Raw genomic sequence first — 25,764 nt, 5'->3', positions numbered from 1 at the left:
GCAGGTGGAATAAAGCACATGGCTTCTATTCAATTTAAATATTTTGAAATCCATAGTAAAATCTTCATCTTGAAGAGCCCAGGATGAAAGGGGTTATGTAAATTGAATTAAGTCAGTCCCAGTTTTTGGGACAGCCCCATTGCTTTCTGGGATATAGAAATGCATTGGTGCATACAGCTGATCATCTCCCTTAAAAAGCTGTGAAGCTACCAGGAATACCAAAAAATCCAACCTGCTAATTTATAGCAATATTTGCATGTGTCTGCACTGTTTCTTTGGGTGCTGAGCTGCTTGCAATTCCCCAAACCCAGAGGGAAAAAATCGAAATTATCTTTAAAATCACCATGAGATAACACGGAGCACGGAATAACCCTTAGAAGTCACAAATCCTGGTAGAGATTGTAAATGCCTCAGGTGCTCCAGTTAGGTCAGGTCACAGTGCATAAGCAGTCATATATATGATAACAGTACAACTGCTACAAGCAACCAGCCACATAGGAGAGTTAGGATGTGTTGACAAGAGGAACTCAAGTTTAAAGTATTTCCCTTCAGCCCACACGTAGCAGGAGGAGGAACCCACTCCTTCTAAGTTCTGTAAATACTCAGCATGTTATTACAGCGTCCATTACTGGCATTTCTACATACCGATGACCTCATTCTTTAGCACAGTGAATAAACACGGGAGGAAAAAAAAGAAAGTATTTTGGTTGTGTATTTATCAGCATTTGGGCTCATTTAAATACTACTTGAATAACAATTATCTTTCTCAGCTGAGCACAGCATCAGGCTGGCAGACTGTGCTTCACTTCTTCTCAAAGTGACAATTAACCTTGATATCAGTCTGCAAAGTGCTCTGTACTGGCAGCAGAATAAAATTATCATTATCATATAAATCATAAAGATTCTACTGAAACTGAGATAGCTGTCATCCCTTAGCTGTTTGCATTCAGTAAGGAGCAAGCACGTTGTTGTAGAACATCTTCAGAATGCGTCATCCTACAGCCACCACATTGTGGGCTTTTGAGGCTGCATTTGTAGCTACCTGAAAATGCCAGGCCCACATGTATGCCAAAAGAGTCATGGTTAATATACATTATTAATTAAATATCACTTAGGAAGGTTGGTGATGCAGAAGGCCATTACACTTGAATCATGAATTTAAATCTGATTTACACCACAGTAATTCCAGATACAAATGAGATTTTTGAGTTGATTAGGTGATGCCTATCTGCTAGACAATATTACATAGCAATGATACTTGTTATCACCAGATCTTATTCAAAGACTACAGCTTACAAACAAACAAAAAGATGTAGCAACAAAAAAAAAAAACAAATTAACTTTGTTAATGCTGGATCAAAATTCAAAATAGACCTCTTGCATTGATACTTAATCACTGTGTTGACAGACAGTTGAGGAATGCACTCAGACAGCTAGAATTTTAGTAGTCGTGTCCACAACAACCCATTGAAATCCCATACTAAGTAAATGCATCTTCCCTTCTAGGCAGCCTGGACATGCAGGGAAGGAAGAAGATTGAGTTGTCTTCTCTAAAAACTTCCCACCTTCAAACATGTAATGACAAGTGACTGTGAAAATGTTTACAGCCATTTTTGATATGACACTTCATTTTTGTAATGCGCACACTGTGTGTCAAAGTGTTTTACTGTTCTTGCTGCTACCAAGAGGACATTGCTGTGAATAAGATATGGCAGTGAAGCAAGCCCTCTTTTAGAAATAGTTTTATAGACTGACAGGTCTTATTTTATGTGTAACAGAACACAAATAAACAAACAGCCAATTATGAGGAAGGGCACCTTGGGTGTTGGGTTTTCACCCCCCACTACAACCAAGTATTTTCTCTGTGCCAAACTACAGTAGATCTCATACAAGAACCTCAGGAAAGGGAGACAAAGAAACTGCTCTTTGTACCCGAGGCACAAAGTGACTCCAGGGATTGTTTTTGGCAGGCAACGTATGCAGGAGATACAAGAAGCCATGGAGGTGTTTCTGACCCAGCCAGCAGTATGAGTTCTCTGAGAGGTGCAGTGCACTCCTATAAAGTATTTTGAATGAGCAAACCCAAGTGTGTCCCATGATCCCTGCTGCAGAAAAAGGAACATGCTCCAGTGTAACATGGAGCAAGGCTAACTTTTCTCCTGTAATTAAAAGTCAGACACTCTTCCAAGAAAGGTTCAGTCATAAATGCCCTGCTTTTCACGCTCTCCAACAAAATCTGAAATAATGGGCAGGTCCATTTTCACACTAGAATCTTTCTCAAAATTCTTGTGGAACGCTCAAGCCCAGTTAACTCCAGCCAACAGTTTAACCTAGAATGCTTAATGAATCCCATCCATGGTTACTTTACGCTGCTGCAAAACCTGGCACTGTGTTTACTGCAGTGATTCTGAAACCAATATTCCTACAAATCCACCCTGGCTGCAAGCCCCAAATTTAGAAGGTTTTTTAAAATCCCTGGTTTGCAACCTAAACGCCACAGCTATGAGCTTAGCAATCAATTATTTATATCAACAAATCTGAAGCTGCATACTAGGCAGACATCTAATTTTTCAGTCTTAAACTTCTCTGAAAATTAAATGCGTTACATTCCATCTATCTTCTCTGGAAGGGTTACAACATGCCTAATTTTGTAGGCAATACATATATTTATCCTGTTTAGGCTACCTAAAAAGCAAATAACGAGACTATACAGAATTTTAAAATTCTCTGCATGTCATCTATAGTAAATGACCATACAGTTGACACCATATAGTTATCACAAGCATATTTTAATTATATTTTTAAAATATTTATCTATTTAGCTCAGAAGCATAACATTCTAAACACTGCTTTCTTATGTGTAAACAGACTAATCATAAACTAGTGTAATAACACACTTAGAAATAAAAGCCACTTTAGAATTCAAACAACTTAAAGTGTAAAACCCGGTTTGTTACCATACGTTTTGTACATTACCCATAGAATTATGATATACACAGAAGATACTGCACTGTTCTCATAGAAAGAGTAGAATTTCCTTTGAGAATTTTAAAGGTATAACGAAAAGGATAAAAATCTCTATTAGATTTATGACATGAGTATTCAGTGGTGTTTACTGTCAGTACCTCCTAAATGAAAGTTAAATCAAACATCAGCTAATCTGGCAGAAATAAAAAGCCCCCCCACCCCAAAACCAATGTGTACTAAAAATTAGGCAATCATTTTGAAAAAATTGAATTATTCACTGTTTCTCCTCTGAATAACAACATTGTTTTCTGAGAAAGAAATTTTACTATGAAGTTGCTGCTGAATTTTATACAAAAAGACTGACTACAGCAAGAAAGTCCAGAATAAATACCTTTAAAAGCTTGAACATTCTTAGAGGCTATACTAAACTCCAAATTCCATAAAAGTTACAGTAAGACATAAATAATTTAAAAACCCAATACAACAATAACATCCAAACCAGAAAAAAATTAGAAATTTAAGATTGAAGTTGTCAGCTGTGTTGTTACTCTAAGAGTAATTGCTGTAACCATGTACAGCTTATTCTTCAAATGTAACTCAATCCACTAAACTGAATACAAACCCTTGTATTTCAGTCTTACTTACAGAATCACCATCTTGGCCTCCACAATATTTACAACATTAAAAGGCTACAAGTGTCACAAAAGCAGATTATCACTCACCTATAGCCTTCTCTCAGCATAGTATGCATCTCAAGTTAACAAAGGCCACATAAATATGGCTTTTGTGCCAAGCAGACAGTAAATTATGTATTTGACTACACACTTCTCCCTAAAAAACCCCAGAATGTTAACACTAATCAGAGGAAACTTCAGATTCTGGCATAAATTTGACTATGGCATAAAAGGTAATATTTAAAATACATAATGCCTTACCACACTAACACGAGCTGCCATATGTGAGGCACTGCTAAGCATGGTTTCTATTAAGCCAATACACAGTAACTGGCTTCTTTCCAAGCAACATGGAAGTATTTAAAAACCCTGTTTAATCCAATTCCACAGCCTTGAAACAAAAATAAATTAAAGTGTTGCAAGAACTGTTAAAATGAAAAATTAAAGGCATGTAAATAAGTGAAAAAAATTGTCAGAGAAAATGAAAACAAAGATTATTTCAAGTAGATATCTTAATTGTAATTAGTAACATTTGGCATGTTTATATGATTCAAAGCTGCAGCCAATTAGATACCCCAAAAAGCTTGTAACAAAGCTGAAAATGTGTAAGTACAGCATAAATAAATTTTATTGCTCACCAAGAACACAGCATCCAGATCAATTTCATAGTTTGTTTCCAAAGTATTGCAAAGCATTCTCTGTTACTAGTTCATGACTTCTTAGTCTTAAACTGCAGCTTTTCTGCCAGGAGATTTTGGAAAATCATTTCACTAAATTCAATCTATTAATTGTTAATCTGCACACTTTCCATATATACCAAGAGAAAAACAAAAATTACAGCATTGCCTTAGACTGTCACAACTATGCAAAAAAACCTAGAACAAAACCAGAAACAACAAAAAGCCAAAACAAACAAACAAACAATACCCTCCCCAGAAATAAAGTGCACTAAAAGTTAATGGCTGTTAAAAAGCTGTACAATTGTGGCATTGGAACTGAGAACTATTGATTTTTTAAAGAAATAGATTTCCAAGGGGAGGGGATTTAAGTATTACAGGGAAAGGCAGAATTCAAATTCTGCTCAAATGTGGTTTACTGAAGACAACAGTGTTAGGCAGTTACGAGATTGTGTCATTTACTGAAGGAAACAAATACTTCATTATGCTGTCAGTCCCAACCAACAGACAAAATATCTTCCATTTCCCTCATTTATTCAATAATGAGCAAATTACTAAAGGGTAATGAGCTGCTAATAAAAGCATGTTTTTTACATGATTATCATGAAATGGCAGTGCCTGCTCGTTCAGTGCAGTAGTACCTAATACAGTCAGTCTTTCAAATAATTCTCCTTTATCAAATTTCTGTAAAGAAATTGACCCTTACATAGTTTTCATAGTAGAAATTAGTTTACATTTAGTGGGGGGAAAAACCCCCACAAAAATAGCTAACTATATATAAAATCTATACATTCAGGTATTTCTTTTCAAAGTCTTCTAGTGATGATGTAAAGTCTCAGTCAAGGTGGTTCTGCTTCCCTTGCTGGCAAGCAATGATTGTTTATTTAATGCACTTATTTTAGGGGTTGGGGGGAAGGGTTTTTTTGTGTGTGCATTTTAAGAGGGCTTTATTCAGGAGATTATAAAAACATGCATATAAAATACCAGTTTTATAATAAAATCAAATTCTGACTCATATGAAAAACAAAAAACAAACAAAAAACCTCCCACCCTAAACCAACACCTTCATTTAGCTGTTTAGGAGAAGGCAAAAGAAATGTCTATGAAAGGTGGTCTGAAAAATTCTGGAGCTGAAAGAATTGGGGACTACTTTTGTACACCGTAGGAGACTGACTTACAAAGACCAGCTGCAACTCAATATGAAACTGCTGGAAAAGAATTTTTCTGTTCAGAATTCCCCACACTAAAAGCATCAAAGTGTTTCGTTTTACCCTTGTTACAGTTCTTCACACCGCCTTCTCCAACTTACAATTTAAACCAGAGATTTAGTTGTCTTCTACACTAAGCATATTGCAAATATCAAGGAACCCTCCCATATCCATCACAGGTTGCTTTTTGAGCGTTTTTCTGCCCTTTCTTGCTTCACGGAAAAAGTGATCTTCCTGACCCCTCCTTATGCCCCAGTCTCATTTTCCTGCTTCAGCTGTGCCCTAGGATGTGCTCCGGCATCTCCCTGACCTTCCAGATCTGCACTCACACGCTGCTCACTGAAGTACTCTTATTCTCCTCTAACACTAGTTTCTCTTTTCTTCTCCTCCTGGGAGAGAAGTTGTCATCATTCAAAAACTGGGAGAACTGGCAGAAATCATGTGGAGGTATTGTTAAGCTGGGAGGTATTAATGGGTGTTGTCAGACAGTTCCTTACATCGTCATTGCTGAGTGAAGTTGCCAGACCTGGCAGGCAGCCAGTGGCAGGTTCCCTTTACTGCCTTTCTTCCTTTTATTTCCTCTCCTGCCTTCATGAAAGTTGCTAACATTTCAGCCACCAATGGCCACAACACATCCTGAAGCTTTTGAGCGTTGCATGTAACCAATCCTAAAAATCACCCCACAACCACAAGCAATAATGCAATCAAGCAGATATTGAAAACTTAGTTTATTCAATGACAAAAAAAAAGTTTAGTGCTCTCTAATAATTTGTCACATCAAACATAGGTTTTCAAAGATACCAGATCACTAAAAAAAACAGCTATGTTTTTGATGGCCTTCCAAGTACACTGCATCATGATACATGGAAGACCCATGAAAAGAAACATCTGTGTTATTTTTAAAAAACTTTGTAAACAATATGACATGAAAAGGTCACTTTTACAGTGAAAATAAACAGATATTTTTAAAGAAATGTTTAAATATAGTTACATACTTCAGAGCTTAAAGCACAAATTATGGTTCTGCACAGTCTAAAAGAAAACAACTAAAGGAATGAAAATTTTACATATTAAAAAGTAACCTCAGACTTTTCATCCAAGGTACTTCAAGGTACCAAGGTAATAAAGTCTAAAAAACTCACCATTTAAAAAACTCAGCAATCTAATTCAAGTGATAAAATACAGTATGATTGCTATTATAAAATATAATTCCAGTGTGATTGTTAGCTTGCATATATTTCAGACATGTTTCTTGCCGCTTTTGAAGCGGAAAGGGACTCAAAAGTAAAACAAAGCAGCTGCAGTGAGTACTGAAATTTTTCACCCATCCTTAGCCTCGGTTGTTGATACATCATGGATTTAAAACCAACAGAATCCTGCACCCTAGTATAAACCACTTCCATGCTTGTCTTTTTGACTAAGTTTTGCTATTTGCTGTAAATTCTAAAGAGACCAGGCTAAGGTATATACAATATTCTGTGTCACATGTTCTCAAGAAGGTGACTAGCAGCAGATCAAAACAGGTCTATACAGGCAGACAGTAAACTCCACAAGTAACACAATGGGAAGGGAGCCTGAATTCAGGCTGGAAATGCTTGCACAGAAAAGCCTTCAGAGAAAGCATTTCTTACTCCACTTTTTCATCCTGCTCACACATTAGCATTACATTCGTCACAGCCATGTGCCTGTGGCAACAGACTGATGCCTCCCCAACTCAAACAATCAAAACCACTGAGCACAATTGCAGGGTAGATACTTGCTGTACCTGTTGCTCCAGGTCCCTCCACTTCTCTCCCTCTGCATTTTAGAGCAAGGCTGACCATCTCTCCCTCCCAGTCCTTCCCTGATATTGTGCTCCCTTTTGTTTTCTGCTCCTGACACTTGTGCCATTTCTTTAGCTTTAAAGTAACACTAGGTAGGAGTTTAAATATGGCCCCAGGAACAATAACTAAAATTGTTAGAATTCACATAATCCCATGGAGTTGTGAGGATGCCAGCCTCAAGATTTCAGCAAAAACAGAGTCAAAGCAGTACTACAGTCACTAACAATACAAGAGACATCCATGAGGCACACTGACCTCTCTCCCTAAGTCAAACTGAAAATTTCGCCATTCCACTTGGCTCTTCACAACATTGTCCCAAAAAGAACTTATCAGTGTGATTAGTTTTCAAAAAGCAAAATACTACAATCACATATGCTGGTTGCTTATCAATTTTGCAGACAGTATAAAAAGCAAGGAATTAACATAATGATTCCAAACAAATGGAAGTGATAAGACTACACACAGGATTTTAAACTGATTGTTTTGGAATGAGAGTCATTCTGCCCACTAAGCTGCACAGTCCTTAACCGTATATTTCTGAGGCCCAAGCATCACCTATATTGCTAGAGGGTAAAAGAAATGAAATGTAAAGAACATAATAGGAATTGCAGTAAATATACAGAAAAAAGAATGATGAAAAGTATACTACAGAACACCAAAATAAAACATCAAGGGGAAGATAGGTAATATTGGTGACTTAACAGGAAAATTTTGAGCAGTTGCTCCAAGTGGTGTCCACAGAGAGCTGCTATTCACTTCATGCTGGCTCTCCTTGTTTCCAGCTGCTAAGTTCACATTGAAAGAAGCTAAAAATACATTGAAATACTTTCCAAATATTATTTTCCCAAGTAAGCAATTGGTATAAGTTGTCACAGAGATGTTGTTCTCTTGCCAGTGAGAAAGGAAATACTATACAAGAAGTTGTATTCTACGAAATCATTTGTCTCACACACAATGCAGCCGAAAATATGGGGAAGCTTGAAAAGGCATTATTTTAGCTACAAGTATTTCCAACTGTTCCCCTCTTTCAGTAAGGCAATATAGGAAAATGACACTTAAATATGAGGATCTTATCACCTGTGAGAAAAGCTATACTCTGCACTACTCAGGAGAATAATATGTGTGCCATTTCTAGCAATCAAGCTTTGATATTTCAATGAGAGGGGAAAAAAGACAGGAGTGGCAAATATCTACAATTTAGGTATACCATCTCCTGACAAACTGAAATTTCACAATGCTGCAGATTTAAAACATAATGTACCGCTTTGCATTCAGGACTGTCCTTGCCAGTAAATTCAGCTCAATACAAAAGTAAAATAGGGGATGGGATGGGAAAACACATACCAAAAACCATCCAGCTCTTTCTGTTAAATGTGAAGTATAACAGGCTTTTTTATTACATGCCTTCCTCCAAAAATAGCAATGACTACACTGCTCAACTCCCACACCACCCCCCCACCCCAGCTTGGCTTTTTTGACACGTAGAACGTTATATATTCTCAGTCCTGAGGAAGGAGCCAAAGTTTGTAGAGCCAAGAGGACTCACTCCATCGCCCAGTACCTAAACTACAGAAAAGGAAGTAGGGAGGCAGGCAACTCTAATTTCTTATAGTATTAAATCTTCTTTTAAAGCCAAGTTGACAGATTTTTTAGGAACTCTGAAACCCACAGGTTTCCACAGTTTTGGAAAGACGCTGCAAGTCCCAGCAGTGATAATCTGCCAATTCCAAGGCACATTTGTGAGCAAGACTTTTTTAATCTTCCAAACAAACAAACACAAAGATTATACATTCTATTCTCTTCACAGGGATGAGGTGGGGGAAATGTTAAGATCACAGCTGCTGCAGCAGTGGAAGCTGCAGCTGCCTTGGAGCTTGTAGTGACTGTGTAGCTTACCATGAATTTGAAAGATGCTACTGTGATACAGATACTGTTCCATTTGGGGCTTTTTTCATGAATGGAAGAAACCTGAAGCTTTGGCCTGCTGTAGTTAATGAAAACATTCGCAAATTGTTTTGCAATACTCAACCTCAGGCTCAACAGCCTTCCTACCAGAACTTCCTGAGTAGCTACTTAAGACAGCTGTATTCTTGAATAACATCTTCATGCCTTCTATGACATTTAGTTTTCAGAATTATCACATCATGCCCAGTCATGATTTATTTTATATATGAAGGAGTACATATAGTGAAAGTAAGATGGAATCACAACCATTTAAAGTAACCTACATCTGGAATGAACGTACCTTTATGAAATATGGTTAGGCTTTTTAATAGAAAAAACTAATATGTCTTTTAACAATGACCTAAATTTCATTAAAACCAAGAAAGGATGTATCAATACTTTAGGGTAAGATATACTGTACAACAGCTCAGCTTTCCTCATTCTGAAGAATCATGTCTGGCTGATGTATTTATTTTGTAACATTTAACTATAACAGAAAATAGATGAAGTTCAAATGAAAACACTGTTTAGACTATGTCAACAAAGCATAAACTAAATGAAATTATTCTGCACTGACTATAAAAACATATTTGCTAATATTAAAGTCACTAATGGTTATCTATCAATCTATCTATCACAACATGAAGTAATTCTGCATCTTAAGAACTGCGTTAAAGCAGCAGACACATGAAGTTAAATGTGATTTTGCAAAACAGCATCATGGAGTGCACTTTATTGCTGTTTTATCATTAGTGTAAATAATTCAACAAACCCAGGAAACCTCCAGATTACTTGTTTTTTTTTTTGTAAATTGCAAGTCACTAAAGGGCTTTCCACTCAGAAGGCCAATGCTTACTTTAAACTTGCTAGCAAAAAAAAAAAAAATCAAATATAATAGTATCTTGTATACTGAAACAATTGCTTTGTCATAAAGAGAAGACTTCAGAAAACCAGAAAAAATGACACTGCTGTAAAAACCTGTAAGCCTTTTACTCTCAGTTCAAAGACTTAACCATTCTTCTACAACAGACTGAAGTTTCATATTCATCTCAGCAAATCAATCTGCTAATAGGCATCAGTCATCAACACCGAAGTAAAATCTGCCACATGAAACAGCTTTGATGTGATTGAAGACTCACACACAGTCGTAAGCATGACAGAACAGCTTAGCTATTAAAATGTTTTATCCAACAAAAAACTGTTCATCCTAATTGACTGAAATACTCTTTGAATGCTATTATTGCAAGGCTACTTCACTAAGCAGTGCCTTGGTACATAGCCACTTGACTTATATCTTGAGATCCAGCACAACCACATCAAATCTTGTTAGAGTATTTCCTTACACATACTTTTGTCAAGAGACCAAAACAATAAAACTGACTGTCATTTTTACTACCAGTTGCTTAGTTAATTCGATACTGAAACATACTGGGATTCATTATAAACGCTGCATGCAATCAGCCACTTCTATCAATCTTTCTTTTTAGTGCAGTAACAGAATGAAACCTACTAACCACATCAGTTGAAATGGGTTGGCAGGACTGGGTGGAAGCTATTCTTCTGCACTGAGCCCAACCTCTCACCATGAGAGGTGCAGTAGCAGAGACTCCTTTAAACAGCAATGTGCAGCCCTGGCCCAGCTCCAACACTGACCATATGTCACAAGCTGACAGATAAGAAGCCCGAGACAGCCATCTGAAAACAACTGTACACAGCCCCAGCCACCAGACAGTGAGGGTTTCAAGGTCTACCTCATCATTCATTTCAAAGCCAAGTTTAAACATACCAGAAGGAAATATTCTTGACAAGAAAAAAATACAACCTGCCTCCCCACCCCTCAAACCAAACCAAATCAAACCACAACAAAATGAAATACCCAAACCAAACAAGCACACAGTCACTATCAGAAAGTATAAATGATGCTATACTCTAATTCAGGAAGTGTCCATTGAATATCACAATCGATTGCCACAAACACAGTCAGAAAATTACTAACAGTTTGGGCCTATAACAATCTCCTTTCTCCGTTATACTCAGAGTGTATTAACAAGTTGCAAAGAAAGGAACCAAATATACCAAGCAACTGCACCAAGATTACATTTTACAAAATCAAACAAAACACTATTCTATTGATTTAATATTGGAAATGAAAGATGATTTGCTATTTGTCCTGTATCTATTAATGCATCACAGAGTTCATCCATTTATGCCACTACTTTGGTTATCAGAAAGTATGTCATATCAATTCTCTCTATGTAGGCAACATCAGTTCTTATTCCAAAATTACTAAATGATCACCACAAAGGAATAACTAAAATTTACTTCAGTCCCCTACGCAATTTCCAGAGCTCCATACATTTCATTTCCATATTCCAAATTAATAAAATCCAGGTGAACTTACCTACAATTCGGAGGAGGGTCTAATGTAATCTCTGCAAGTTCTTTCTGAATTCTTAAAAGAAAAAAAAGATACTATCAGGACTTTTTTTTCAATATGTTGCTTTCAATTTTATGAACATTTCTACATCAATCAATTAATCAAAATATAATTCTTAGAATTTCTGATTGAAAGCTGATCTATAATGCTTCATGAAACTGTGCAAGAACATGTAGAAGTAACAACCAAATATTTTCTGAAAAATGAACATCCAATATGGAACAAATGCCATGAGCAGCCACCTAGAAAATCACACTTTTTTCCATAGGTCAAGAATCTCAGCTCCTTGGATGACTTACACAATCACTAAATATCTCATATGCCATCCTTTTCTATTTCCTCTCTGACTATATATCTTACGGTTCTTGCCCTCTAGAATATTTAGCTTCTTAATGCACATTGTACTGGCAGGGCAAAACCCCCCAACTCAAAGGAAAATTGCCCAGAATAAGCCCATTCAGGACTTCACAACCTCCTACATATTGGGGGGCTGATACCAGCTTCCTCCAAAGGGAATTTCTCCAGCTCCCTGGTCAGCCTGGGCACCTGCTGCTGGACTTTCTCTGTTACCTGCCTTCTTTTTACTGAGGGGAAAAAAACTGGGTAAATGCTATCCTAGATATAGTCTGATGAGAGCTGAGTAAAGGCAGATAGATAGATAGATGAAAGAGGTTTATGGACTATGCTTCTGCTAATACCTCCCAGGAGGCAGCCCAGCCTTTGTCACCACCTCACACTGAGCCTGCTGTCTGCCAAGGCCCCCACATCCTTCTGAGCAGAGATGATCCTCAGTGTGTATCTGAGCAAGGGATAAGTCCTCCCCATGTCTATGGTGTTCATTTGTCCTTGTTGAATTTCATGAGTTCTCTGTCAACCCTCTCCTGCAGCCTGGCCTGATCCCTCTGAGCCGTAGCCTTGCCCCTGTGTGTACAAACTGCTTGTCATCTAAAAACTTCTCAGTGCACTCTGCCATGTCCTCCAGGTCACCAATAAAGACATTACAGGCATCCTGCCAGAGTTCTATCTCCAGGGAGAGCAACTTCGTTGTTAAGGATTTCTGGATATTCCCAGGCTGACGCTTCCCAGCCAAGTCCTTGAATAGCTGATCTCTGCCACAGCTGGCAGTGGGGGGGCTCTTTTCCCTTACACCAGCATCTGCATGAGAGCCAGTATCTTGACCTCTGAAGAAATTTAAGTATGCAGAATATGATACAGAGCTCCCAAAGGAACTCATAGGAGTTTACAGTTCCCAAAGACTTGCCAGATTATGATGCCATAAGCAGAACTGCAAATGCCACCCTCCCTATAAACTATGTCCAAGGCTTTTTTCATAGGCTACTTCAGTGCAAAAACATTAATATTTAGAAGGAGGAAGGGAAAAAAACACCAATTCAATACATCCTCAGTAGTTTCTTCTTGCCTTCTCCTTCACAAGATTTCATGCACAGAGAAGGTTGCTACTCCTATTATTGCCTAGACTAGAAAAGAAATAATAACACAACAATATCACTCAAATTCCTGATATAGGCGCTCAAGCCACAAGCTAAAGGTTCAGGCCTGACCTACATGTATCTTGTTAAAAACGACTGCTACCCATTTTGCATATAAATACAAGTAAAGAAAATGGCCTACCAAAATAAGCATTCAAGTATATTGGCATATATAGAGTAAAAAAAGAGCAGTTTAATTCTTTATATAATGCTACAATTTCAAACACGATCTTGCATGTAAAGGAGTCTCACAGCCACTATCAAAATTCCCCTTATGCAACTATGAATTGATTTTATGGCTCTAATGAATAAATGGACCAACAGCAGCAGAAGAACTGGCCTGAGCCAGGAACTCAAGACTTGATCATTCACATTCTGAAATAATTAGGACATACGTGGGCAAGATTTGTAGGCAGAAGTAATAATAATTTATTAAGACCTGATGAGATCATTGAAAAGATAAAAATACTCTTCCAGATGCTTAGATTTTCTTTAACTTCTGTGCATATAAATACAGGTAAAGTAAATGGTTTATCAAAATAAGCATCCAGGTATATTGGCATATATAATATAAAATGCCCCTGCATGTACTAAATGCTCGCACCAAACTTGGTGCCATCTGAAAACTTTAGAGTGGATTCTGCCATATCCTCCAGGTCACCCAGAAAGACATGACAGAGTTTTAACTCCAGGGAAGGTAACTTTTTTGTTAAGGATTTCTGGACATTCCCAGGCTGACGCTTTAAAGTCAAGTCCTTGAATAGCTGACCCAGCTGGGTGTGTATGCCCTACATCCAGAGCTGGTGCATACCCTGCATGCACACAAACACACAGAGTTATTTCTGTAAAGGGGAAACAATTTCATCTTTACTTGCTTTTTCTACTCATTGAGATGTTGGTACCTCCAGCATACAGAATTCCTCCAATAAATATCATAACTTGCTTATAAAAATACAGGCACAGTCTGCTTAATCAAGCAGAAAATCATTGTAGTAAAACTGAAAGCCATCCCATTTTTTAATTAGTGAATTTTAAGCACAACAAAAATGTTGTTTTAAAAGTTAGCCCATTTTAAACAATCTGAACAAATCACAACTTTTACAAGCGAGATCTTATAACTGTGGGAATGCTTAAAATATTTCTTCTGCATATTACAAAATTCTGCCATGATTTTGAAATTTATACTACCACAAATTCAAACTACAGAAAACCCAGGCTGCATGGAAACGTCAGTTTTGTGGTTTATGAGTTGTTCTGCTTTCTCAGCCTATTTTGAAGTTCCAGAATGATGGCATTGCACTTGTTTTTGGAGTCAGAGATCATTCCTTTGTTTTACATAGAGTAGTAAGAATAGTTAGTATTTCATGGCATTAGAGCGAGTATGAATAGCATCAAGAATGGATTGACAACTTCAACAACTTCAGTCCTAAATCAAAAACTTTACATTCTTCCTTCTAAATCCTAACCCATGTTCCTTACATTCTGAAAACAAAACGGTCTCTCATTTTCTCCATCTGTTCTAGTTCAACCCAAAACTTCTAATGCCAAGAACACTAAAATATCCCTTATCAAGCTATTCTGTGATTAAGCAGACACAGATAAACCACCTTTCTGCTTCAATATGTAAAAATTGATCAGATGGTACTGTCTATTAATGTTCAAAAGACATTATTGCCCTTGCAAACATCTAAGACAAATGTGTAATTCATGACTATTTTTATACAAACAAGATAAACATATTAATACAATACTGTCCATCAATTGCTCCTCAGCAAGCTGTTCATGTTTATTCTCCTGCTCTGTGGTGTCCCAAACTAAAATTAATTTATACACCTTACATTTTTTTTGTTGCAACCTTAATTTACCTTGCATTCACACTGAGGGCTCATTCATAAACAGTTTCTGTAGAACAGCTGACACGTAGCTTGTTCACATGTCACAGCATTCAAAGTTACAATTAAATCATCGGACAGCATCCCAGAGAGCCTTGCACTGATAGAGACCTCCAGTGTGCAAGCTGCCCTTTGTCTGCACGTGCTCTGGCACTCGCCTCCCATCCCCATTGAGCTGCCCTCAGAATCTGCCATAGGAGAGGACGTGCCTCATTTCCTTTGCTGACCACAGAGGATTCACTGCAAGAAAATGTGGCCTCTGGCAACAAAACATTTTTTTCAGGGTCCTTTCTGGCATCTGTTTCTTTGGATTTTCTGCCTCAATAACAGTTATGTTTAGAAATGTCAGAGAGGAAAAACCCTCGAAATTAAAATCATTACATATATACAGTTTATATTTAAACCAATGACATTATGGTTTATTATATATTGGACAATGGGGACGATGGCAGGGGGTGAGGCTCTTGCTGGTAATCAAAAGCCCTAGGCTGCACACATAAGACATGTAATTTGCAATGTCAGATCTAATACTTTGTTTAGTCTCAGAGAAGTCATCTTACTCTTCTCTCTCATATATATACATACACATATTAAAAAAATAAATAAATTCCCTCCACTCAACTAACAAACAGAAAACTACAAACACAGTTGCCTTCCAGTAATGGTGCAAAGGTTAATCTACTCATAAATTCAGAAGCATGAAAGTACATTGTGGATTTCAAATATTATTAATTCTCACAGACACATATTTACTACTGTACCAAGCCAAAAGGGACTGAGTTGTTTCCTTTTTGAAACAATTCTCTAAAGCTAAGAAAGATGTGAACATGTTAGATAATTTACCAACATTATTAATAGGAAAAGAAATAAAATAAAGGACTACATGACAATAAACTCTTTTTACCACATCCGCTTTTCTAAACTACATGTCTATCTACCCATGAAAGCCAGATGAATCAATACCCTATATCAAAGAATATACTACTTAGAACATACTTAAAAATGCAGTCACTGGTATGTATTTCAATACTAAATAAATTGTGGCTGAGCAGGAAATTGATCTAAAGATGGTTAGGCTCATACTGGAGGAAAAGAAATATTCTCACCTACCTACTAAAAGATGGATAAATTACAAGGATATTTCTTGTAAGAAAAAGCACTCCATATTTTGCCATCATATTCAACATGCCAAATATAATTTCCAGATTCTGTGATAAACCTCACAGGAAAAAAAATAAAGGGGAGGAGGGATGGGAAATACTCAGTTTTGTTGAATTTTGAACCAATTTAATCTATCACTTATTTGCTCCTCCTCAAGGCTGCAACTTCTTTGAATAATTAAAAGATTACAACTAAAGTTGTACAGTTCTATGCCTACAATTGGTTGTAGGCAAAGATATTTATTAAAAAATATCAGGATTGGACATAAAGGCTTACAGATTTTTGACCAGCAACTTCAGGAGCCAAGCAAAACAATACATTTATTTGTTGAGCTACTATGTCAGCCAAGAATGGTTACACTTCTCTCAATCCAAAGGTCATGCTAAGATTTGCTACTTAAGAGGTAACAAGATGCCTGCTGTTTTCAAGGACAGCAATTCAATTCCATGTCTGAACTGTAATTGTGATATGCAGCGAGTTTCTCAATCTTGACATGTTGGGTAAGAAAGGCTGCTATTTAAGGTGATGCCCTCTGGGTGAGGAAAATTGAAGGACCGGTACACGGCACGACATACGCTGTAAGCTATTACACCTGTGTAGCAGCTAGTCCTGGAGTATTAACAGAGAAGGACAGCGTGTGATGGCATTCTGCCTTCCTGATGCCATCCACAGCAATGCTAACAGAAGAAACTCCATATCTCAATACCAAAAATCTCACTCAAATAGAAATATGAGTGGTTTCACATAGCCTCTGTAATCAGATCACTTTGGAAAGCAGTTAAGCTGTGTGAACAGCATACTCATACATAAGACATGGGAGCAGTTTACTACTACACAGCCAAAACTCAGAACACTGCTAAATCTTGATTATTATAAAACCTCATGCTACTGAAAATTCTTTAACTCTGACTCCCAGGAGTCTTCCAAATAGAGATGCACAAACCTTCCCCCACGTACTGTAGGTATCATAATGCAATCAAAAAAAACTGGCGAGAATTCCACGTGCACAAAAAAGCTTTCCAAGTGAGAAAACCTGATTTCCAAACTCAGGTTAGAATCAAGCCTGTAGTCTGTGACTTTAGCCCCAGTGAACTTGCCCCATTCGAAGCTTCTAACAGGAATTAAGGAATCCTGACCAAAGCCACAACTGTGCTACACTCTATTGTTCAAGTGTTCTACTGATTCTTTAGCAGAGTTGACTCCTTTCACTGTAAAAAAGTTACCGGACTAAGGCCTTATTAATCCTGCACTATTTCTCATTCAAAATGAACTAAAATAACAATATTACTATAAAGATATTTTATTCAGACTGTTTCTGGAATACTTATTACATATTGAGGACTTTAAGACATTTTTCCTTCCTTTGAGCTACTCCCCTCTTTTTTGGCCTCTACTTTAATTTATGATTTAGCTTTCTTGAGACATAACTGATTTTAATTAAAAAGCACAGAACAAAACTTGTAATATGAAAACCTGTCCAGATTAGAGAAGGTGCAATCCTTCAATCCAATTCTAACACAATGACAAACTACTGAATATTCAAAAAAAAACCAAAAAACAAAAAAAACCAAACCAAAAACAAAACCAGAAAATCCAAACCAAAAAAAAAGGAAAAAAATCTACCATGATACAAATAAAAACCCCCATGACAATAACTGTTTCTGTAATCCTTCCAGAAAAGGCTGCAACATCCAGCATTCCTAAATTACATTTCTCTTCAAAAATACTGTACACATATCTACACAACTATTATAAGTCATGTCAGCTTTTAAAATATATAATCGAATGTATATTTCTAAAATGTATAATCAATATTACTACACATGTGAAACTAGCTTTAGAGTCTAACTGGCAAATGTACTGAAGTCAGCAACTGATGGCATAATTAGTTTCAGCAGAACCATAAGCAGATATGATTAAACTTTAAAAGGTTTAAGTAATTTTATCACTGTAAAATGCTTGTTGATAAAAGCTCTAAGCTTTGAAGATACAAAGCTAAGATTAATAGACCAATTTCTGACATATCACTATTAATTTTTTAATAGGATAGTGTCCACAGGCCCTTGTCAGAATTGTAGCATGATTACACCAGGCATTGTACAAAGTTCAGAATACACAGACTGCTTTCTAAAGATGCTGGAAACTGTTTTTATGACCTTAAAAGTCATGACTAATCCAATATTCCTAATATTTAAAAAATAATAATAGCAGGAAGCAGACGAAAGAGAAGGCCAGAAACCATAACGGCTGTGAGGATTAACTACATTAATAACATCATAATTTGTAGTGAAAGTTGGGTGGGGTTTTTTTCCCTTCTTGTCATAGAAGGAAACACGGGCAAGTTTTGCTGGCCACTCTGTTAGTGATATGACTGGCTAATCTCCTAATATTGTCACAGTAGGAATGTGCTTCCAGAAAGTATGTCTCCAGGGAATTAAAAACAAAGAAAAACTAGCTGTAAGAAAGGAATCTGCAGCAGAAGAAAAGCATGACATGACAATACCTAACTGGAAAGAAAAAACAGACTAAAATATCTTTACTAAAGTATCTAAAGATACTTTAGAAATTGATTTAATTGGTAAGGGACAGATTAAGGCAAAACAAAGACTGGAATCCTGACTAGATGTACGCACATGTTTATACAGTATTATTTGCAGACTCTGACTACATGCATATGTTATAAATTGTGCCAACACGGGCTTGATGCTTCTCCTTTACCACAGCACCACAGTGGTACAACTCCAGTGTCGTTTACACTGCCTTGGACTAGCAAAGAAATGAGATCTGGGAATTCTGCATTGGGACAGTCTGCAGAATTGGTCTCTTGTCAGATTATTTTATGAGTGCTTTTTAACTTCAATCACTATAATCCCACTTGCCCAGACTAACAGCCCAATGTGTACTAGCGAAGCAACACTAAGCAGTAAATTCCTTCTGTCTGGTCCCAGCAAGACAATCGTTATCTGGAGATGGACATAGATAGCATAGAATAATTTAAATAGCTATTCTACAAACCCACCTTTCATCTCAATCAGAAAAGGGAGGGAAAATAAATGGGTATTAAAACAGATCACAGTTTAAAGTAATGAAACCAACATACATTTGTTGTTCACCCAAGTATTTCTGACCTGGCCATCTGGGAAAAGAAAAGGCAGTACTTCATGGCAATAGGTATTACGGTAGTCCTAACATGCTGAGTTACTGAACTGTCTGAAATGTTTATGGCTAATTAACTGTAAGTTACACTGACAAGTTTCAACATCAGTCATACATACATATACAGAGATATATTTTATAAGGCTACAAAACTGTCTGAGTTTTATTAGCAATAAAAAAATGTCAGCTTTTATCATGCAAGCAACTATTAAAACCATGTGAAAGAGGTAAACTGACAAAGAAAGGGAAAAGCATACAGGTCTCATTATAGTGACCAGTCTCAAAAGGTCATTACACTGATACAGTAATGTTATAATAAAACAATCAGAAAATTAATATACTGAGTCAAAACATGGATCTGATGGCCAGCTGAAAGAAGAGAAAGGAAGAAACAATCAGGAAGAACACTGTACCTTTTAGCACTAGTTGACAATTTAGCAGCTGTTTTGCTTGATATTTTCCCTTCTTTTTTCTTGGGTTGAACTTGCTCTCTTTCTTGTTCCTGCTGAACACCTTCACGCTGATCTCCATCAGAGCTGCCTCCACTAGTGCTTGGACTATCATCCACTCTCTGCCCCTCTGTAGACATGGCAGATGCTGCACTGAACAAAGACAAAAAACTGAAGTTAGTTTTTTGAGAAGAAACTGCCTAATTGTATTGCTTACATGCTTAAGGAAAGAACACATGGGATATATGTCTTTGTCCTCGTAAAATAATGCTTGTGTCACAGTAGTTCAGTAATCCTCATACTGAAGAATTTTGCCACAAGCATCTTAATTTTAAACCCTATACCACTGCCATCCCCCTAAAAACCCCAACCAACCCACAAACAAAAAATATGAAACAAACACACAAACCAATCCCCCAGCCAAACTCTTCACACACACACATATATATATGTATGAAAACCAGAAGTTACTGAAGTTAAGTGGGAAACATAATCCTGCAAGTGTAAAACCATTCACTGTGAATTATGTTTTTCAAGCACTCAGCAATACCATCAGTTAGCTGTCCCATCAACTATGCCACCAGTTCAAATCTACCACAGCTAGTTAAAAACTGAGAGTTATTACTATCTTAGGACTCGCTGTTATCCCATATGAAATAAATCTGTGGGCTCATTCCAAGTGTACAATGTGGGTTTCCACATTACAAAATCCACATCTTGGCATGCTTGATGGAAACACAGAACTAAAATGCTCTAACACAGGACTGTTTGTATTTACTAAAGCAGTGGGCATGTTGGTAGAGGATATAATGAAGTTTTTTCCTGACATTTCATTCAGGCAACATGAGGCAACAAACTTGTCTGAGAACATGAGCAGCAAGAAATCTCAGCATATTTCAGAAGTCAAGTTAATGCTTTATTCACACACTTCCGATACTAGTTAGCTATTTTAACGTCTTCCTTAATTTTAAATAGTATAACAATATGTCGACAGATGAGGAATTACAAGCCCCCTGTTACAGCTGTCATGACTTCTCAAACTCTCAAACTGTTCTAATGAAGGACAGATGTCCATGAAAAACCCTTACTGAATTTGCATATCTGGTGGCACTGACTGATTAAAAAAAAAAAAAAAAAAAACAACAAAAAAAACCAAAAAGCCAAAACCAAACAAAAAATTAAAACCAACAAAACCAAAACCAAATTAAAACCAAAGTGAAACCCAGGTCTTTCCTTTAACTCCAAATCTGTACCTTATATACCTATGTTACATATCCTCCTTTAGAGATTTTTAAGAAAAAGCACACAGGCCCAAACGTTATTTGCTTACACCCACGCAATCCCCATATATCTGGGTGGTTTTCTGATCAAATCTGTCTGAATGAAGAATTTGCTCTTTCATACACAAAGAGTTTCAAATTGCTGTGAACTTCGACTCGCTTTTCCTCTTACCTATGTACAGACATCATCACAATTAAGAACAAAACTATTCACCTTGACTATTATGTTTTAAGACTCGCTCAAGGGAGAATAATGAGATTTCAGGCTCAGATTCAACCATGCTTGTTCTATGGATTAAACAAAGTTCATCTCCCTGTACATATTTATGGAAAGAGACAGCAAAGGAAAAGTAAATTAATATCAATGCCAACAGGGTTATGTTGAAAAGGATGCATTTTTAAAAGGCCTAAGTGTTCTTGTTAGAGAACAGAAATAAATTTACTCCTATACTGAAAAACCCTTGCCAAGATTTAATTCAATCAAATAATACACACTATGGAGTAGAAGAAATAATCTCTTCAGACATGATTGACACATCCAACTAACTTCAGGGGGAATTAGGTCTTTTTTGTGTATCTTGTGAAGCTATTCTGAAAAAGAATTCAGGAAGTATGGCACCCCTTCAAAATGTTTAGACATTAAAAGAAACAGTAAGCAATAACAAGTGATAAATATGTGACTAAAGTTCTCCTTCATCAGCTTAAGCTACATTTTTTATTTTATAACAGAAAATAATATTTTCGTATCTAAATAGATATAAATACACAACACCTAACCTACTCATTAAGGTAAATGAAATAATGCAGAGTTTCTGCCCTAAAATTAAAATACAAAAATTGTCCACTCCTAGAGAACATTTTCTCCAATAGTACCGCTACAACAATACATTTAACATAGTTCACCAATTTACACAGGCTGATGTTCAGATATTTAAATCCTGGTTGGGAGATTTCAAGGTACAGCAGCAGAACACTTAGAGGTAATAAACAACAAAAATATCACATTCTGACAAGTCAAAATATGTAACTACGATGTGATTTTGGTAGTAAGTACTACCAAAAAGTACTACTACTTTCCTTGCTTCCACATAAAGCTAAAATACAACCTCATCTCTTTTTATAACACTTATGTTGGCCTTTATTTGCCCTAGATTTTACTTCTGACCTTTGCTTAATATGTCTAATTTTAAAGAGAAAAATCTCTCTTCACAATGTACATAGGCTTTAACACTGCAGGCCAGAAAGTTAAAAACATATTTAATAATGCTTATATGCATAGGACATCTGCTATGAATAATCTTGGCTATAAATATTACTATTATCCAAAAAACAACTGTATTCACTTCATAAGTTCAGGTTACTATCCAGCAGACAAACACTGTAACAGTAGCCCAGAGCATATAATTACTGTAACATGTAATGCAAGCATTTACAAGAGGAAAATGTTTAAATCTGTCATTTGATGTCTGGTTAGTTTCTGGGGGGGAGGTTGGCTTTTGGGTGTTTTTTTTCCTCGCTCCTTCTGTCCCTGCTCCCCTTTCTAACATCCAGGCAATTCATTCTATTCCCTCTCCTCACAATACATGCAATTTTAAGAAGTTTTGTTCAAGGGATGCTCAATATTGCAGTAAAAGCGTGTTTTAAGGGGCCTGAAATTAGACACTTCTAATGGGGTCAAACTTAAAAGACAAACAAACATCTGAACAAGTAAGAGAATGGGAGTGAAAAGTCAACTGAGAGGATGACACTGTGAAGAAAACATTTCTCTGCCACCAACACAGACAGAAATACAAGATACTCCTTGAGCCATAAGTGTGTTTGCAACTGTCACACAGGGCAAGAGGGAAGACACACGATGTCCAGGCTCCCGGCTGCCAGGCTATTCTACATTCAGACAAGAGTTGCTAACCTCCCTGCTGTTGTGCAGAGAAAAATGAGCAGAGGGGGCAGAGGAAGGAATGAAGGGGGGCTGAAAAGTCTCTCCCTTAACGTGAGATGAATCAGCACCGACAGAGATTACAAGTGGAATACAACTATCAATTTGAAGTGAAGGGTGTCCAAAATATTTTCCTTTTCTCAAATATATCCACCGGCACCTTCCCTTTCCTCCTCAAACTCAAAACAAAACCAAAACAACAACAATAAAAACAAACAAACCAACAACAAAAACAAATAAGACAAAAATACCCCAAACCACCAGTCATTATCAGATATCACACACCACCAAAAAAAAAAAAAAAATTAAAAATCCACCAGTCGGGGACAGCAAGATTCTGGCAATGTGCAGAAGGGCGGCAGTGCTAGTGATGATGTCTTTCTAAAGCGCTCGTAATTTCCTATAAGCCAAGATAAATTGAGTATTTCTGCAGGGTCCACCACGAGCAGCAATGGCAGCAGGCGCCTTACTTCATCTTCATTAGAAACCATAAAGGGCAAAGAGACCACAGCACCGCGGGACGGGAGGCAGAGAGAGCCCGGTCTGTGTAAGAGGAGGGTCCGCCGCTGAGAGGGCACCCGGAAGGATGGGACGGGACAGGACGGCAGCCCGGGCTCCCACGGCCCCGCGTGGGAGCACACGCGCCACTCTCCCGTCGGGAAGCCCCCGCCGTACGGGAGGGGTGGGGGCCACGAGCATCCCTAGAACCACACACCCCCCGCACTCCCACGGCCGGGCCAGGGTGAGAAGTAGGAGACAACCGAGGAGAGGAGGAGGAGGAGACAGAGAGAGGAAGACGTCGGGGGCACATGCGGGAAGGGAGAGGGCTGGGCTGCGGGGCTCCTTGGGGCGCGGGGGTGGGAGTGGGGGGTAGTGCCTTTCCCGAGGGGCTCCAGCCCGGGGTGCCCACCGCTGCGGCGGGGGGTGTGGGGATAGCGCATCCCAGGAGGCTCGATGTGGTGGGGGGCAGGGGGTACCCCGGCGCCCCAGGGACGCAGAGAGTGCCGCGGGGACCATGCGGAGCAGGGCCAGAGGGGGGTGGGGAGCGGGGGTGGTCGCTGCTCCCGCCCGCAGCGGGGCGAGCAGGACAAATGGACACGGAAGAGTTGCTGAAAGGGTGTGGGGGTGCTGAGGAGCAATGGAGGCTGGATGGAGCCTGGGGGAGCGGGGAGAGCCGCCAGAGATGCCGAGGTGGCCGGGGGCGGCAGGGGGGCGGCCGGGACGGTTGCTATGAAAGGGCACGGCCGAGGATGACAAGGGGGGCAAGGGGGTACCAGGCAGCACCAGGGGGATGCGGAGAGGGTAGGGAAGATGAAGGATAAAGATAGAGACCGAGGGTCGCAGATAAGCGTGGGGGAGAGAGAGGGTGCTGCCGTGGGGGAGGGATGGCGAGCGACGGGGGGGTAGGAGCCCGGCGGGGGGAGGGGAGGCAGACGGGGAGCTCAGCCGGGGCAGAGGTAGGTGTACCCCGGCAGAGACGGGGCGAAAGCCGCTGCTACCTGCAGGCGAGCGCAGGTCTCTCTCTCGCTGGTGCCGGGCACAAGCTGCGGGACAATCCGTCGCGGTCGCCCCGACTCCGGCCGGGCGCGGGGCTGGAAAGGGGCTGCAGCCGCTCACTGAGTCATGAGCCCGCTGCCCCGCGCTCCTCGCTCTCGCCTTCCTCTCCCCTTTCCCGTCTCTCCCGAGCAGCAGCGCCGGCCGCTGCCGCTGCTTCTCCCAGCGCCGCCGCCGCTCCTGCCCCCGCTGCCCGGAGAGAAGTGCAGCCGCTGCCGCGCGCGCGCGCGCACCCCCGCCGCCGCCTCCGCGCGCGCGCGCCCCCACCCGTCCGCCCGGCGCCGCGCGCGCGCGCGCCCGCCAGCCAATTATCCCGGGCGCTCGCGGGCCGCCGAGGGAGGGGCGGGAGGGCGGGGGCGCGCGCGCGGTTTCGGCGAGGGAGCGGGGGGGGAAGTGACGGGATGGGGGCGCGGGCGGGCGCGTGCCCGCGGGGGCTGGCGGAGGCCGCGCGCCGCCGGGCCGGGGGGGGGGGGGGGAGGGGCAAGAGGCGGCGGCGGGAGCGCGCGTTAAAGGGAAGCACCGGGGGCTGGGCGGGGTCAGCGGGGCAGAGGAAGAAGGAGGAGGCGGGAGGCGATGGGGCGAGCCGGGACCTCCGGCCGGGGTTTTGGGGGGATGGAGGTGCGGGTACCCGGCCTTTCTCCCTGCCGCCGCCGGGCTGCCGTGGGCCCCCACGCGAAAGTCCGGGAGGTGGAAGGGGCGGGCCGGGACGGGGCAGGGGGCGGCGAAGGCCGGTATCAACTTTCTTGGCTCTTCTCGTCCTTTTCGGCTCCTTTGTTCCCCTCGCCAGTCGCCCCCTCCCCGGCCCTGCCTTTGTCTCCGCGGAGCCGCAGGGAGCAGCCGGAGGGACGCGGCCGGTGCCCCGGGCGGGGAGGGACGCGGTACCTGGCCGCGCGGAGCCTCGGCCGGCCTGCGGCGGGCCCGGGCCCGCGGCGCTTGGCTCCGAGTTACCCCGGTAGTTTCGGCCGCTGCGTGGCATCAGCGCGGCCCGGTGGCACAAACCGCCCCCGGCCGCTGGCGGCCCCGGTGACGTGCGGCATCCCGGCTGGAGATAGGCGCTGTCGCCTGGTTGTGGCCAGGTAAATGAACCTCGCCTCCCACGCAGGCAGGCATTGCCTC

At 40.1% G+C, this 25,764-nt stretch overlaps 1 protein-coding gene across 3 annotated transcripts in view; it reads right to left on the bottom strand.

Moving 5' to 3' along the window:
- UBE2E2 (ubiquitin conjugating enzyme E2 E2) overlaps positions 1-24,897 on the bottom strand; it is a 201,160-nt gene extending 176,263 nt beyond the window's left edge. Inside the window, exons 1-3 of one of the 3 annotated variants that reach the window (XM_064414421.1) lie at positions 24,594-24,897; positions 19,843-20,026; positions 11,695-11,745 (exon numbers count right to left, since the gene is read on the bottom strand). In XM_064414421.1, the coding sequence (XP_064270491.1) occupies positions 11,695-11,745; positions 19,843-20,018 (227 nt within the window). In that variant the 5' untranslated portion in view covers positions 20,019-20,026; positions 24,594-24,897. Of the gene's footprint in view, positions 1-11,694; positions 11,746-19,842; positions 20,032-24,593 lie in introns of all 3 variants that reach the window. The other 2 variants (XM_064414411.1, XM_064414430.1) reach the window with 2 other exon arrangements.
- Positions 24,898-25,764: the final 867 nt, after the last annotated feature.

The sequence above is a fragment of the Passer domesticus genome, chromosome 1 (genome assembly GCF_036417665.1).
Source record: "Passer domesticus isolate bPasDom1 chromosome 1, bPasDom1.hap1, whole genome shotgun sequence".
Taxonomy (NCBI): domain Eukaryota; kingdom Metazoa; phylum Chordata; class Aves; order Passeriformes; family Passeridae; genus Passer; species Passer domesticus.
This window is presented reverse-complemented; position numbering and strand designations above follow the sequence as displayed.